This window comes from Sarcophilus harrisii, chromosome 1 (assembly GCF_902635505.1).
Source record: "Sarcophilus harrisii chromosome 1, mSarHar1.11, whole genome shotgun sequence".
Lineage (NCBI taxonomy): Eukaryota > Metazoa > Chordata > Mammalia > Dasyuromorphia > Dasyuridae > Sarcophilus > Sarcophilus harrisii.
This window is the reverse complement of record NC_045426.1, coordinates 269,256,136-269,271,961: the sequence shown is the minus strand read 5'-3', so window position 1 is coordinate 269,271,961 and position 15,826 is coordinate 269,256,136. Positions and strand designations below refer to the sequence as shown.

At 37.0% G+C, this 15,826-nt stretch overlaps 1 protein-coding gene across 3 annotated transcripts in view; it reads right to left on the bottom strand.

Moving 5' to 3' along the window:
• Window positions 1-3,729: 3,729 nt before the first annotated feature.
• The window catches only part of TECPR1 (tectonin beta-propeller repeat containing 1), a 68,265-nt gene continuing 56,168 nt past the window's right edge, over window positions 3,730-15,826 (bottom strand). For all 3 annotated transcript variants that reach the window (XM_003761490.4, XM_012542780.3, XM_012542781.3), the window contains 4 exons: window positions 15,332-15,424; window positions 10,257-10,363; window positions 9,794-9,913; window positions 3,730-5,725 (listed from right to left, as the gene is read on the bottom strand). In XM_003761490.4, coding sequence (XP_003761538.1) covers window positions 5,525-5,725; window positions 9,794-9,913; window positions 10,257-10,363; window positions 15,332-15,424 — 521 coding nt within the window. In that variant the 3' untranslated portion in view covers window positions 3,730-5,524. The remainder of the gene's footprint in view (window positions 5,726-9,793; window positions 9,914-10,256; window positions 10,364-15,331; window positions 15,425-15,826) is intronic.

The following is a 15,826-nucleotide window of genomic DNA, read 5'->3' as shown; positions in this document are numbered from 1 at the left end:
CTAAGTGCTTAGTTGTATTACATGTTAATATATTTTTCCATAAACTACAAAACAAAAAAAAAAAAATTTAAGTAAAAAGTCCCTCAGGAGAGATAGAGGCTCTGGGATCTTTCTGTGTTGGGCTCCTATTTTTGATACAATTTCATGTATTGTTTACACAAATAGGAAAATGATGGCAGAATGAGTCAGTCTTGCTGCTGCTCTGGAGTGCAGGATACCCCATTGGGAGAGGGTTTCCAAGAGTGAAGATTTCCCCAGGGTGCCAGTCAATCTTTCCAAACTCACCTGGTGAGGCTGGGCATGGGCATGAGAGGCAGCTGCTGCTGTTCTAACTAGCTTTTTTGGACTCGGGCATTCTTAGGGCAAATAGAGGCATTATGAAATATCAAAGGGCTTGGCAAGCAGCCCTGTTGACATAAAAAAGGCATGAAACAGCAGTGTCCGGCACCCCAAGGTACAGATAATGACTCCGAGTTTGAGCCTTAACTTTGCTGATCAAATACCGGTCACAGGGACTTGCTGTAAGTCCTCCTCGCCCCAGCCATGTCTCTTACAAAGCCAAGTGTGGAGGTGCAATCCCATAATAATGCGGCTGAGTCAAACAGAGGCAGGATGATCCGGGCAGTGAAGGCATAAGGTTTTAGTCCCAGTTTCAGTTTTTACTGTATATGACACAGGCAGATCTATCTACACACATGTGAACCACTTAACACTTTCTTGATACAGGGAACTCCCAGAGAGGAACCTCCCTCCACCAATGTTGACCAGTCCCTAAGCACTGCCAAATTAATTGACTCACCTAAGTTCTCATAGAAACCTTACTTCATGGGAGCACAGACGTAGAGCTCATTTTACAGATGAGGAAACTGATCCAAGATTCCTGCTCTGGGTCACGTATCTAATAAGTGTCTGAATTGGGACCTGACTCTAAGGTTTTCCTGATTCCAACACTATCCACTGAACCACACTGCCCTGTCACATGAGGCACGAGAATTCGCCTCTCTCTGCCTAGGTCCTTATCTTCCAAATAGGAACAATAATGCTTGTTCTGCCCACCTCCCGGGGGAACTGCGAGTCCCAAGTGAGGTAGAGTGGATGTGAAAGCACTTTGAAAATCATTAAGCATGTCGCACAAATGTAAGGTAGATAATGGAGTTCTTTGTCCTTATAGAAATAAAGATGTGCCAGAGTTCCTCCCCTCGTCCGAGTGTTTTGAATTTCTGTAGGTGGGCCTTGATGAAAGGCGAGATTTCCTCCTGATGTACCTGAGTTTCCTTCCTTTGCATCTTAGGCGTGGTTTACTCGAATTATACTCTGAACACAGTTCTTAGTTTCCCCATAAATAACATCAGCGAGCCTGCTGCTGTGGACCTCTGGTCAGACTTTGACAGGATTTTGTGTGAAGGCCCAAAGTGAACTCCATTTCTGGCCAGTGGGCCCACCGTGCTGTGCCCCCCAAGGACACCCTCCAAGGTGGATGCTGCCGTTGTGTGGGATGTTGAAGGAAAGGATGTTTCCAGCACAAGAACTGAAATTCAACACTGAAACCCAAAGGCCTAATGGAAGTGGAAAGTAATGCTTAGATATAAATTCTGTATTGGATTGGATGCAATAAATTCAACTACATTCACTCGCATGCTGTATGTATCTTGATGCAAATATATCCTGGAAAAACAAGATGACAGGTTGCTGATAGGTTGCTTCCCTTTTTTAACTCTTCAGGTCCTTTCTAATGGGATTGATACTTAACTCCCTTGATTTTCAGAGAGCAGCACATAGCTAAAAGCAGCCAATTCTTTTTAAATTTTTGTTCCATGAGCAAAATTTGATTATTTTCTTTGTCCATAACGCTCCAATTTGGGGGGAAAAATACACACAAAAAACCCAAAAACCCTTGTTGCAAATATGCAGTCAAGAAAAACAAATTCCTCAACACCATTGGAAGGCATTTCTCTTTGTAAGGCAAAAGAGACATAAGGATGTCTTCAATCATCATGAAATCTGTTCAATGCTTATGTATGTAAGTTGAGGGGTGACTTCCATCTGGCAACACAAGTCATTCAGGATATCTTTCCTAGGCCATCTACTAACTTATCTGGATAATTACTGAGTCTTTAAGACATTTTAAATTCATGACTTTTAATCCAATAAGTATGAAATGACATGGGTTTAACTCCACTTGGACTGGAAGGATAGATGAGATAAGGGTGGGGTCCTGACAATAATTCACTAGGTGGCCTCAATCTTTGACTTTCTATTCCCTCTCTCCAGAATTCAGACCTGAATACTGATTTCTTAGACAGACACACTAAAAAAAAATAATCCTCCAAGCCTCTTTGTGTATGGTGGGGGAACAGGATCCCTTTACCTCAGAATTGGAGGGGCCTTCAAAAGCTACTTAGTACAACCAATGGAGAATATCTTCTTCAACCTATTTAACAAGGGATCATCCAGCCTGTGCTTGAAAATGTTAGGGAACCCACAACCCCAAGGTGGCCCATTCATTTTGAAATAACTCTGTTAGGAGGCCTATCATTTTAACATATCTAAATCTGTCTCTGCAACTTTTCCCCATTGATGTTCTGTCTTCTGGGGCCAAGCAAAGTTAAGTCTGATCCCTCTTTCACATGACAATCCCCTTTAAACATGATATTCTTTTCTCTTTAAAAAAAATTCCTTTTTTAAATAGCTTTTTATTTTTCCAAAATACATGCAAAGATAATTTTCAACATTCACCCTTGCAAAACCTTGTATTTCAAATTTTTTCTCCTTCTCTCCCCATTTCCTTCCTTCCTAGACAGCAAGTAATCCAATATAGTTTAACATGCAATTCTTCTAAACATACATATTTCCACATTTATCATGCTGCACAAGAAAAACATATTCTTTTCTCAAACTGAATATTTCCAGTTCCTTTAACTTGTGTAGTCACAAAATTCTTGTTTTTAAGGCACGGTTTGTATTTTGGGATTGCAAATGTTTTCTGAAGCTAACTTTCAGAGGCACAAAATCCCTCAATCACCACCTCTTTCTTATGCATAGATAACTGACCTTTGGGCAAGCGGTATAATTATTTCATACAGATATACAGCATGAATAGATAATTTTCTAGGTATATACTCATTTTCTCTGATGCTAAAGCTGCAAGTTTCTTTATATAAATAAGTAGCTATAAAATTAGAAGAAACCATCTGAAATTAAACTGGAAAATCTTTCTAGCAAAAACATTGTGTTAAGTGTCCCATGGAGCAATTTCTTTTCAGAAAAAATCTGACATAATAGCATAAACACAGAAAAAGATAGTTTCACAATCATTTTAATGCTCTCCCTGGTGCACAAATATATAGGGGCCCTCTATACTTTATATAATAGTATGTATTAAGGAAGTGGCCTTAATGAACAAAATAAAATGCACAACCATTTTATTCTGGAATATATTTTATTGACTCAAAGAATCCTGGAAATTTGAGAGAATTTGGTACTGTTGAATATGTAAACATTCTATTCTCAAAAGGGGAAAGAACAAGTTCACCCTTTGAGTGAGTGCAGAATTAAAACCCCTAAAGGAGTTTGTTTTGAGAACAAATAGAAATTGATAGCATAACCTGCAAGTAATTTTTAGGAAAATACAGAACATAATGCCCATTTAAAAGGAAATCTTGAAATGCAACATGTAAACAAGATAGGAAATCGATCCACTATAAGTAAACAAGCTTCTCTCTTTTTTCCTTTTTTTTTTTTTTTTTTTTTTTTTTAACGCAAACCATCTTGAATAATTTTCCATTTGGGACATTCAAACTGTACACCTTGGTGTCAAAAATGGCAAAAGATACAATACATGCAAAAAAAAAAAAAAAAAAAAAGACATTCATTTAGGACTTCAAACTTGATTCACAGATGAAGTCACAAAGCAACTTTTCGTTCAAAATTCTGTTCATGTGTAATAAAACACAATACAAAGGAATATAATTAAATCTATGCCTGTCCTCTCTCCTAACAACAGAAGAAAATAGATCAAACTAAAAGAATGATGATTCTGGGAAAAGCTAATTATAAATCAGCTTTTATTTAATCTTAAAATAATAAGAGAATGGGCATTTGTTTTTGATTCACAGCACATGCAAAGGTCTCCAATTTGGAAAGACAAACTAGAGAAAATTTCACCAACAGGATGTAAATCTGGCAATAAAATGACAGAAGAATTATCCATCATTGCCCCTGGGTAAAACAGATCAAAACCAAGGGCAATTTAATAAACTGATTTCACTGATTCATCAGTTTAACAAAGTGTATTCTGATTCAGCTGATGGAATAGGGGCAGTGGTTTTTTGGGGTGGAACTATCTCATAAAGGCAGTTCACTGAAGAAGGTAAAAATAAGTATTATTGAATGCTCATGGGGGAAGAGCAGAGAAAAACTCCCCTCTCCTCCCAAGGTACTTAATCCTAAAATTTACAGTCTTCCTTCCTTGGCTTTAGTGTTATTTGGTTACATTAATAAAAATTAAAGACTACTTAGAACAATGTCAATTCAAGTTTTTTGGACAAATTACAATTTTCTACAGCATATCTCTCTTTGTAATCTAATGTTACATCAAATTCTTTCTAAACATGGCAGCATGTTCTTTTGCAACACAAGTAAACAGCAACAAAATAAGGAAAATTCAGTAGTATTATGTCTACACACAGACATGGCAGAATTAAGTCCACCTTTAAAAAAAAAAAACCAACCATTTCATGAACTGGTTGCTGTTGGATTAAATCTGTTTTTAAATCCTACTTTATATGGAGATACAGTCCAAGTGACAGAGAAAGAACAAGAGAAAAGAAAAATGAAATTGAGACACTGCTGCCAGCTGGCTGTTGCCTCTAATCTCACAACTTTCCTAACCCTCCTTCCCCACCGAAGTCCAGCATCAGGCTCTAAAGAGCCCTGGGGACATGAGCTGGAACCACATGAGGCCCCTGCATTCTGGGGGAGAACAGGAGTAGCTCAAGGAAGGACTCTGGGGCCCCCAGTCCAGAAGTGATTCAGCCATGTGTAACTCCCTTATGGAGGCTGCTAGGCCCAGGGTCTGTTTCCCTTCTGGTCTGTCTCCCTTCTGCCACCAGCAACAGCACAGGCTCCAAGCCAGGGCCCGGTTCCTCCTTGTGGCGATTGTCAGGCAGAGAGAGGGAACAAAGGAGCCATCTCCTATGAAGAGGACTCAGCCAGAACAGAGAGGCACACAGAGGACACTCCGAAGCAGCGAAGGTAAGATTAAGGACGTTTACTAGATCCGAGACCAAAGTGCAATGACACAAAAATTCACATTTCGGAGGTGGTGGGACGGCCTCTGAAACAGCTACCTCCCTCCAACCTTACACAGGATCTATGCCTCCATCCTCTCCCTGCACAAACTGCAAAATTCCAATACAAGAATAAAATAAATCTAACTGTAAAAGGCTCACATAGCAAATCTAGACCCTACAAAATCCGCCTCGGTTCCCAGGTCCCTGCAGCGGGTGAAGGCAGCCTTGGCTTCTTAGCAAGTCACCGCACTGCCATTCACCTCCGGTACTGCATTCATGACCAGCATAGTCTTGTTAAAGAAGTTGCTCTCTCCGCCCCCATCTCCCTCTTCCAGGTCTGTGGTCCTAGAGAAATTGTCTTCCTCTGGCTCCTGGGGCACGCTCTTTGGGGCTTTGGTGGTATTGGCCCGGACTGAAAGGTGGTCCCATCCTCCCTGCAAAAAGAAGAGAAAACGTAATGAGAGGCCAGGGCAGTCGGGCTACTCGCTCAGGGACAAAGAACTGATGTCAGGAAAGCAAATAAGAATGTTGGTTTTGCTCACTTTGTTACCAGTGTACTTTCCCCTCCATCCCCCCCAAATAGGGATGAGTTTCCAGGTAGGGGCAGGGATGAGAAGAGCCAGTAAAAATTAAGGAATTAAGGACAGGCTGTCAATCTCCTGACAGAGACGTACTAGGATTAAGGTACAGAATAAGACCTATTTAAAAAATATTTCTTTTTATTAATTATAACCATTTTTTCTCTTCCTTTCATCACCCCTCCTGTAGTAAGGGACAAACAAAATCCTTGTAACAAATATGGCATTACACCACACCTACTGTAATCCCTGTTACCAAAGAAGTTAAGGTTGGTGGATTGATGGAGCTCTGAATTCAGTATCAATACAATGAGCCCCTGGGAGCTGAGAGCATCCAGGCTGAATTGGCTGAAGTCAGTCACCAGTGAGATAGAGCCAGTCTCAAAAAACTCAAACAAATCCAAAACAACAATAACAAATATATACAACAAAACAGAATAAATTCCCATCTTTTTTCATTTTGGACAGCAAAGTTGTGGATTTTTTTTTTATTTGCCCATGCTTGTGTTTTATGAGGTTTTTTTTTGTTTGTTTGTTTGTTTTTTAAGGACAGGGGATTTTGGGGGAAGAAACAGGAGCTAAAAATAGATAAGGTGAAAAAAAGGAGAAAAGAGAGGGTCACTGAGATGTTTTGTTAGAACAAACAATAGAGAAGAGAAGGTTCAAAAGAAAACAGCCATACAAGACAGCTTTGAAAGTTAACATTAATTTACTACAGGTCTTTAAAAGTAAAGTTTTTGTAAAGTTGTAAAGTTTTTTTTCCTGTTCTACCATGTATTTAGAATGAAAAAATTTTATCCAGTTAAAACAGAAAGACAAGATATATTAGAGGAAAAAGTCTTTTTATCAAATATTTCTAACAAAAATCTGAAATCCAAAATATGTACAGAACTAAGAGAAATCTGTGAAAGAGAATAATTTTCCATCAGATGAGTGGTCAAAAGATCTATACAATTTTCAAAAGGACTGCAAGTTCCTGATAACCATGTGAAAAAATGCTCCAAATCTGAATAATAAAATAAAGGCAAATTAAAACAAATATCAGATTATCACTTCACTCACTTATCAAGTTGACAAAGATGGAAAATATAAATAATGGAAGGGTTGTAGAAGTCAAACTCATTCATCTACTGTCATCTATTGAGACAATTGGTCTGATTACTGTGTAAAACAATGCAAAAAAAGTTATTCTTTGATCCTGTATATGATTCCATTTCTGCAGACACATCTCCATATATCAGAGTATCTACCTTCCATATTATGCCTGAGTCCCCAATAATAGAAACAAAGCTCCCATATACACCCAAGTATTCATAACAACATAATTCTTAATAGCAAAAAATCAGAAACAAATAATGTGCTCAATGAATGGGGAATAGATGAACAAAGTATGATAAATGATCATAATGGAATATCACAGTGTCATAAAAAATGACAACTAGGGAGAATTGAGAGAAACTTGTAAAAATGTATAAAGTTGTGCAGAGAGAAAAAAATAGAAACAAAATAATTATACACAGTGATTACAATAAAATCAATATAGACACCAAATAAGGCACTATAAATCATGTATCTCAATTGAAAGCTACCAACAATCTCTTAATTGACAAATTTGAGGTTTTTTTCTTATGTTGTAATTCTTCTAAACCTATCTGCTGAATGTGATGCTATTAGCCGTCCTTTCCTCTGGACACTCTACTTTGAGATTTCTTTACACTACTCTTCCTTGGTTAATTGTTAATAGTGGTTCCATATGAATAAGGTTAAAACATATTTCTTTACTATTAAAACTTGAAAGTTATATGAATACTCAATCAAAATCACCAAATTATGTGGTGATACTTAGCTTTTTAAGGAAATTATTCTGCAGTTAATGTTTAAAAAGAGAAAAAAATTTCCAGAGAGAAAAGAATATATGAACATATGAATCTGCAAGAGAAAATAGAATATGTGCATATATGAATATGAAGTTTCTATTAATTATGTACAGCTTGCTTTTTTAAAGTATAATAAATTATGCTGTTTTCAAAGCTGTCCAAGTTTGTCCATATTTCCTCTGAACTTCTTTATATTTTCTTTTGTTCATTTTTTTAAATGCCTCAAAGACACTTCTTTCTTTTCTTGGGCAATATCATTTACATTGATTCTCCAGTTCTCTCTCTGGATGCAGATGGCACTTTATATCCACAGATTATTGGGAGTACCTTAGATTACTGAACCGCTGAGAAGAACCAAGTCTTTTCATAATTGATAACGGCACAATTTTGCTGTTACTGTGTACAACGTATTCCTGGTTCTATTTGCTTTGCTCAGCATCAGTTCACATAAATCTTTCCAGGCATTTCGAAAATCAGCTTGTTCTTCATTTTTTATATAACAATAATATTCCACTACTTTCATATACCTAATTTATTCAGTCATTCCCCAACTGATGGACATCTGCTCACTTTCCAATTCTTTGCCACCACAAAAACAGCTGCTACAAACATCACAGCACAGATAGGTCCTTTTCCTTCCTTTATGGGATACAGACCCAGTAGAGACACTGATGGATCAAAGGGTATGCCCAGATTGATAACACCTTGGGCATAATTCCAAATTGCTTTCCAGAATGGCTGGATCATTTCACAACTCCACTAACAATGTATTAGTGTCTCAGCTTTTCTTGGACAATATTATTGATATAAAAACATCTTTTCCCCATTTTAAAAAAAGAGAGAATTAAAAATTTTTGTAACAAATATTCACACACACAAAAACCATTCCACATATTCTCCTAGCACTTAAGAATGCTAAAACTAGAGAGTACTCAGAAGTCAGCTGGCCCAGCTCATTGCCTTCAGCTAAGGTCTAAACTTCCGGGAATGATGTATCTCTAGTTCCTGGTCTTCTTACTGACTTTATTTCTATAGTACTATGATTTTTTTGGCCCAAATTTCTTCTATTTTAATTTTTTTTAAATTTATCTTCTGTTTTAATTTAAATCCATTTCTGCTTTGAGAATCTCTATAGACAGAGAAGATAATAATCAAAAATAAAACATTGATATTATTAGTGTTTTTTCCTTTAGGCTAACTAACATGAAATAACATGAAGTAATATGAAAGAACAGGGATTTCTGAGCCCAGATGACTACATATTTTCAAGAACTATATGTAGTGATCAAGGTTTAAACAGAGACATGTGGAAGTGAAATGATTCGTCCACAGGCAGTTACAATGGGGACAACTACAAAATAATTTGAGATTCTCTTGAAAAGAAATGAAGAATTCTTCATTCTTCACTTCTTCCTACTCCATACCAGGCATTCTGGTATCTTTCTCCTGACTAACAGCAGGTACAGAAGCAAATTATTAAACAGGCCACACATGACCTCAAACTCATCAGATTTTAAGACTGAGGGGAACCAGGTGTGGACATGGGTCTTTGTGGTCATAGGGTAAAGTTGCCACCCAAGTATCTTAGGAGAGAGACTGGGAAGGGTCCCAGATAGGTGGTTCCCAAGTTCCAGTTTCTAAGGGGTGTCTTCAGAAGTATCTCTTTTATTCCACATCTCTCTCTCAGTTTTGCCAAGGTTTCAGCTGGGAAGGTGGCACCTGGTAACCAGAATGTCCTCCTCCTCCTCCTCCTCCTCCCTTCTTCACCAGAGTAAGTGTGGTGGTGAGTAAACATTTTAGAGGGTAACTCAGTTTCTGAATCTCTGCCAGGTGCTCAGGGAAAATGTGTTATTAAAAACAAAGCTTTGCCCTCAAAGGGCTGGAAAAGCCAAACAAACACTAATTCCACGTGGTAAAATTCTACAGCAAGGTACACAAATGTACTATGTCTGACAACAATACTGGACAGGTTGGGCTCCATCCTCTGCAGGGACACTGCTTTACAACCTCCCCAATCTTAACCCCTAAAGAGGACTTTCACACTCACCCCAATGCCATAATCCCATCCTTGCCCTTTTGGCTCCCGGGGCTGCACTCCTGTTCTGTGACACACAGTCCCGCAGCTCAGGCTGTGGCTTCCTTGAACTTTATTGGCAATGACCCAGACCTGAAATGGAAGAGTGAATGAAATCCCAGACTGTTCTATTCCACTGAAGCCAGTATCTCTGTTGGAAAATCCTAGGCAAGAGTAGAATATCCTGGGGAGTGTTTTATGCAGAGTAAAAAAAGGCAGAAGGAAGAGATACAGATTAACTAGAAATAAAGGAAATTATGACAGTTCAGAGGGCCTATCCTGGCTGCTGAGATAAAGGAGTAGAGGTGACGAGCATGCAAAAGAGATTCAAATTCTCTGGGTTCAGTTTTTAGCTTTCTCTAACACACACACACCAGGAGAAATAACTAATTGAAAGGCTTTTAATGACCTTACATCAGGGAAAACATTTGCCGACCTGGTCCAGTGGGCCAACAGAAACTTTGCGGACGTTATTAGAGACGTGGTCCCAGCTGGATCCCTGTGGGTAGCTGGGGGTGATTCCCTGTCGGAACCACAAGTTACCTAGAGAGAAAAAGTAAGCAGTTAGTATAAAGAATGAGCTATTTATAAAAGGCTCTGACCTTTATCACCTGGACAACCAGAAGCCAAATCCAGACCCCCTGAGGCCACATATGGATAAGAAAGTCCTTCTTCCAACTTTATGTTGGAAGCCAACAGGCTTTCCAACTGACAATCAAATTAGATTTAGGGTTTTTTTTTTGTTTTTTTTTTTTTTAAATAGAACATTAGCCTTCCTTTTGAGGGGATCCACAATCCCTTGTCTAAAAGCACAAGAGCCACTTGTGGGCCTTGATCAGCACAAAAATTTTAACCTGCTATTTGTCCAAACTGGGCAGGTGGATGGCCCTCTGCAGCTCAGAGCTCAAGTGATCTACCAGCTTCCACCTCTTCCCAGTATCAGGGATGCCAGGCATGTGCCAATACATTTGACCAAGTGTGATTACCCTGATCTTACAGGTAAAGAAACAAAGGCACAAAGAAATTAAGTGATCTGTTGAAGGTCAAACAACTTCTAAAGACAGATGCCCAAGTGGGGTTTATATCTACTAAATTCTAGTCTACCCATACACTGTGCCAGCAAGTATTTCAGAGTCACTTCACTGGGCTAGTGACAGCATTTAGTCCTCCTTTTGATAGACTGTCCCAAAATTAATTCTGGACCCATTATCCTAGTACGTACAATAAAGCAAAAACATAATAATCTCAGTTCATGCAGAGATGATAGATTGGAGGGAAAACTACTTTTGCTTTCAATTCCCCTACCCAGAAACTCGACTAACCCTGATTGCAAGTTAAACCATCATGAAGTCTAAATTGGGCTCCTCCTGTTCCTTCTTCCCATTGTTATTTAGCACAGTTCTGTTTTATTTCCCTTGAGATTTTAGACCTTTTATTCTTCCAAATTAGGTTTATTGCTCTGCAACCCTTGGTAATTTGGTTTAGCACGAATGTGTCACTTAATAGCACTGTCTTATGTATAAACATAATTTTGCATCCTTTTGGCCAATGTTTTGCCAATCATATGCCTATGATTTTGTTAACTTGTCTAATGATTATAACTAGCAATCATTAGTTGCTAAAGGGGAGAATTCATTTTTTAAAAAATATATTTTCCCCCCAATTACATGGTAAAATAATTTTAAACATTTTTTAAAAAGTTCTGAGTTCCAAATTCTGTCCTTTCCTCTCTCCCTATCTCTAAGATGGCAAGCAATTAGATATAGGTTATACATGTAAGATACCATAAAAGCTTTTCCATATTAGTCATTATGTACAAGAAGATTCAATTAACAAAAAAAGAATGAAAGAAAGAAAATGAAAAAAAGCATACTTCAGTTTGTATTCAAATGATCAGTTCTTTCTCTGAAGGCACATAATTATCAGTCTTTTGGGATTGTCTTGTAGTAATAGTGATATTGCTGGATCAAAAGATGCCTTTTTGGCATGGTTTTAGAGGAAAATTCTTAACTAAATAAGACATAATAAAACACAAAAAATAAAAGATAATTTTGACTGCATAAGCTTAAGATAAAAGTCTTTTGCAAGAATATTCAAGGCAAGGGGCAGTGGATAAAGCACCAGCCCTAAAATCAGTAGGACCTGAGTTCAAATTTGGCCACCGACACTTAGCACTTCTTAGCTATGTGATCTGGGCAAATCACTTAATCCCAATTGCCTCAAAAAAAAAAAAAAATACTCAAGGCAAATAGAAGTAGAATCAGAAAAGATCTGATTCCAAAATCTGATGTACAAAATGTATAGGGAATTAACACTCATATACCAAAAGTCATTCCTTAATAAAGTACAAGGAATATGAACAGTTCTCAACATATTATTCACATATTACAAATGATCACATGTTCCAAAAAACTAATGAAAAATGCAAATGAAAGCAACACTGGGGAAGAGGGGGGGGAGGTCACATTTTACTCCATGCAAATTGGCAAAGATGAAAAAAAAATATGCTAACAGTCCATTTTTGGAAGGGCTGTGGGAAGATAGACCCATTATTGGTGAATTCTACAGCGATCCAAATGATCTATAATTTATGCAGGAAAAGTGTCTAAATTGTCTATACTTTTAACCCAACAATTCCAATTTCAAGTGTTTAACTCAAAAAAGTCCAAGAAAGAAGGAAAAGGTTCAATATGTATAAAAATGCTCAACAGCATTTTTTGTGGTAGAAAAGAATTAGAAACAAAGCAGATGTCTACTGATCACTGAAAGTTAAAAACATTATTAAAAAAAAAAAAAAAAAACTATCTCCCTACCTTAAACAAGCTGAAAGTGCAGGAGCTATTCAGGGGCCCAGTCCCATTACTGACTGGCATGGGAAATTTGACCATTTCTGACTTGGGCTACCTCATTCCTACTCTCCTCCCCTGTCCAAGCAAGCCAGGGGCTTACTATATCCCAGGCCAGCAGTCTCTTTATTGATGCTGGACTTAAAAGAATGGACAGCACATTCAGAAATGTGTATCTCCTGTTGCTCACAACTCCTGAGCTCAAAAAATTTTTCTTTTCCACCGTACTATACTACAAGAAATAAGAACCACAAAGAGGAATACACGACTGACTGACTACAATAAGGAAAATGAAAAAATCACTAAGAGTAAGCTAAACTTTGAATAATGGTGGGGGGGGGAGGGAAGGAGCGAGGAGGGGGAGGGAGAGGAGGAGAGACAGTCTCAGGGAAGAGATAACAAACATATCTTTTTCCCAAAACAAAAAAGTGGGGAACTATTAGAACAGAATACAGGGTGTTCCAAAAGCCTTAGTATTATTTTAGCTTGTAAAGTTTAAAGCTGCCCTAAGACTTTTGGGACAATTTGTATTGTTAACATTGTCAAAAGATAAGTCTTAACTGCTTTTTTTTTGTACAAGGGATGGTTGTTGAAGGTAGAATAGAAAATTACTATGGTAAAAAGACAAAAGATTTCAAGAAAATGTATTTTTTCCTCATTTACATTGAACTTGAAGATCTACCACTGTACAGAAAAGAACATTCCAATATTTGTCATTAGGTAATACCTTGCCAATAAATAAATCTTTTTAAAAATTTTCTTTTAGGACCACATTTTATTAGTGACCTGATCTCTTTGTGACTCTGAGAAGAAGCGCTGTGGAACACTCACAAAATCTGAGGAATAACTAAGCAACACAAATTCAGCAATACAGAAATTATACTCACTGTAATTATGACTGCCTATTAGAAAAAGCTTGCTAGTTAGAGTCTAACTAAAAGTTTCAGAATCATAATTTCTGAAAAGCCACTAAAGAATTGTTTTTTGTCTTCTCAGCAATACAATGATCTAAGCAATTCCAAAAAGACTCATAATGGAAAATGTTATCCACATCCAGAGAAAGAACTATAGAGAATGAAAGCAGATCAAAGCATAATTTTTTGGGGTTTTTCTTTCTTGTGGTCTTTCCTGTTTTCTGATTCTTCTTTCACAACACGACTATTATGAAAGGGGATAGAGGGAGAAAAAATTTGGAAATCAAATCTTAATAAAAGCAAATATTGAAAATAACAAAAAAATTTAAATAAAAATATAGAAAAAATTGTTTTTTCCAATATTTATAGAAGTTCTTTTCATGCTAAGAATTGGAAAATAAAGAGATGCTCATCAATGGCTAAACAAGCTATCGTATATGATTTTGATAGAATATTATGCTATGACAAGCAGTTTAATTTCAGGAGAACATGAAAAGACTTACATGAGTTGATGCAAAGTGAAGTGAACAAAACCAAAACATTGTACACAGTAACAGCATTATCATATGATGAATTGTGAATGATTTAGCTATTTTCAGTAATACAATAATCCAAAACAGTCTCAAAAGATTCATGATGAAAGGTGCTATCCATGTGCAAAGAACTGATATTATCTTGAATACAGACTGAAGCATACTATTTCTCTCTTTCTCTTTCTTTTGTTTAAGTCTTCTTGTATAAAATGATTAATATGGAAATGTTTCATATGATTGCATATATATAACCTATATTGGTTTGCCTGCTGTCTCAGGGAGGAAAAAAGGAGGGATAGAATTCGATAGCCAAAACTTTATTTTTTAAATATGTAAGTAGAAACAAGAGAACACAGTAGATAGCAATAACAAGATTATACGATGATCAACTCTGATGGATGTGGTTCTTTTCAACAGCGAGGTGATTCAGGACAGTTTCAATGAACTGATAATGGAGAGTCATCTGCACCCAGAGAGAGGACTGTGAGGACTGAGTATGAATCACAACATAGTATTATCCATTTCTTAGTGAAACAAAACAAAACAAAAAAATATTTTTGCTTGCTTTATGTTTTTTTTCCCTTTTTGATCTGATTTTTTTCTGTACAGCAGATAATTGTGGAAATATGTATAGAAGAATTGCACATGTTTAACAAACATATCAGATCATTTGCCCTCTAAGGGAAGGGATGGGAAGAAGAAAGGGAGAAAAAAAATTGAAACACAAGGTTTTGCAAGGATGAATGTTGAAAACTATGCATATTTTTGAAAATGAAAAGCTTTAAAAATAAGTAAATATAGAAATGCGTTTTAACATGTAATTGGGGGGATGATTTTTTAAAATTTTAAATCATTTGTTTAAAAAATAATTTATTTTTCCAACAATTATACAGATGGTAATAGCACATATTTGAAGAACGCTTTTAACTTTTTCAAAGCACTTTTGCATCTAATTTCTGATCTGATTCTATAAGATAAATGAGGCAGGTGGTAGTATTCCCATTTAGAAAATTAAGGCCTCAATTTCCTTACCTGTTAAATGGGAATAATACAACTTGAGTGATTTACTTACTCAAGTCATCGACTAGTATGGGCAAAGCAGAACCCAGTATTTCAGCCTCCTAATTCAAAGTCTGCATCTTTTTACAAAAGATCGTCTTCTCAAATGCCTGTCACACTTTGGTGAAATGTAACAAAGTGAAATCAAAAACAACTTACCATTTTCATCTAATGCATACACTGATGTCTGTCCCACTGACACCTGCTTTAACTTCTGTTTTGGAGGAGAAGGGATGTGGTACCAACAATCACCTAAAACCAGAAATCCATATTGTAAACTGTAGTTGAAAACACAACAGAACAGATACACAGCTCTTCTACCCCATTTTCATCACCATATAATATTCCTAATAATTACTAATTACTAATAAGGTAACCTTGTCAGAGTGCAGCATGCCTTAAAGCTGTCTTCTTGTCTTTGACCTCAGAAAAAATAGAAAGGGGGAGGGGGGTTCAAATTAGGTATTAATTCCAGGATCTGGGCTTTCCTTCTGAGTCGATTTCTATCTCTAGATAGAAATCTACTTAACCTGCTCTCTCAGGTCCCAGGGAGTCCCTCCTTCTTTGTCTTGAAGACCTTATTCTCTTAGCTCATGATGGCTTGTACTTCTATCTAATACTGTTCTTTCCTAGTTCTTCCCTTATTTCTCTATT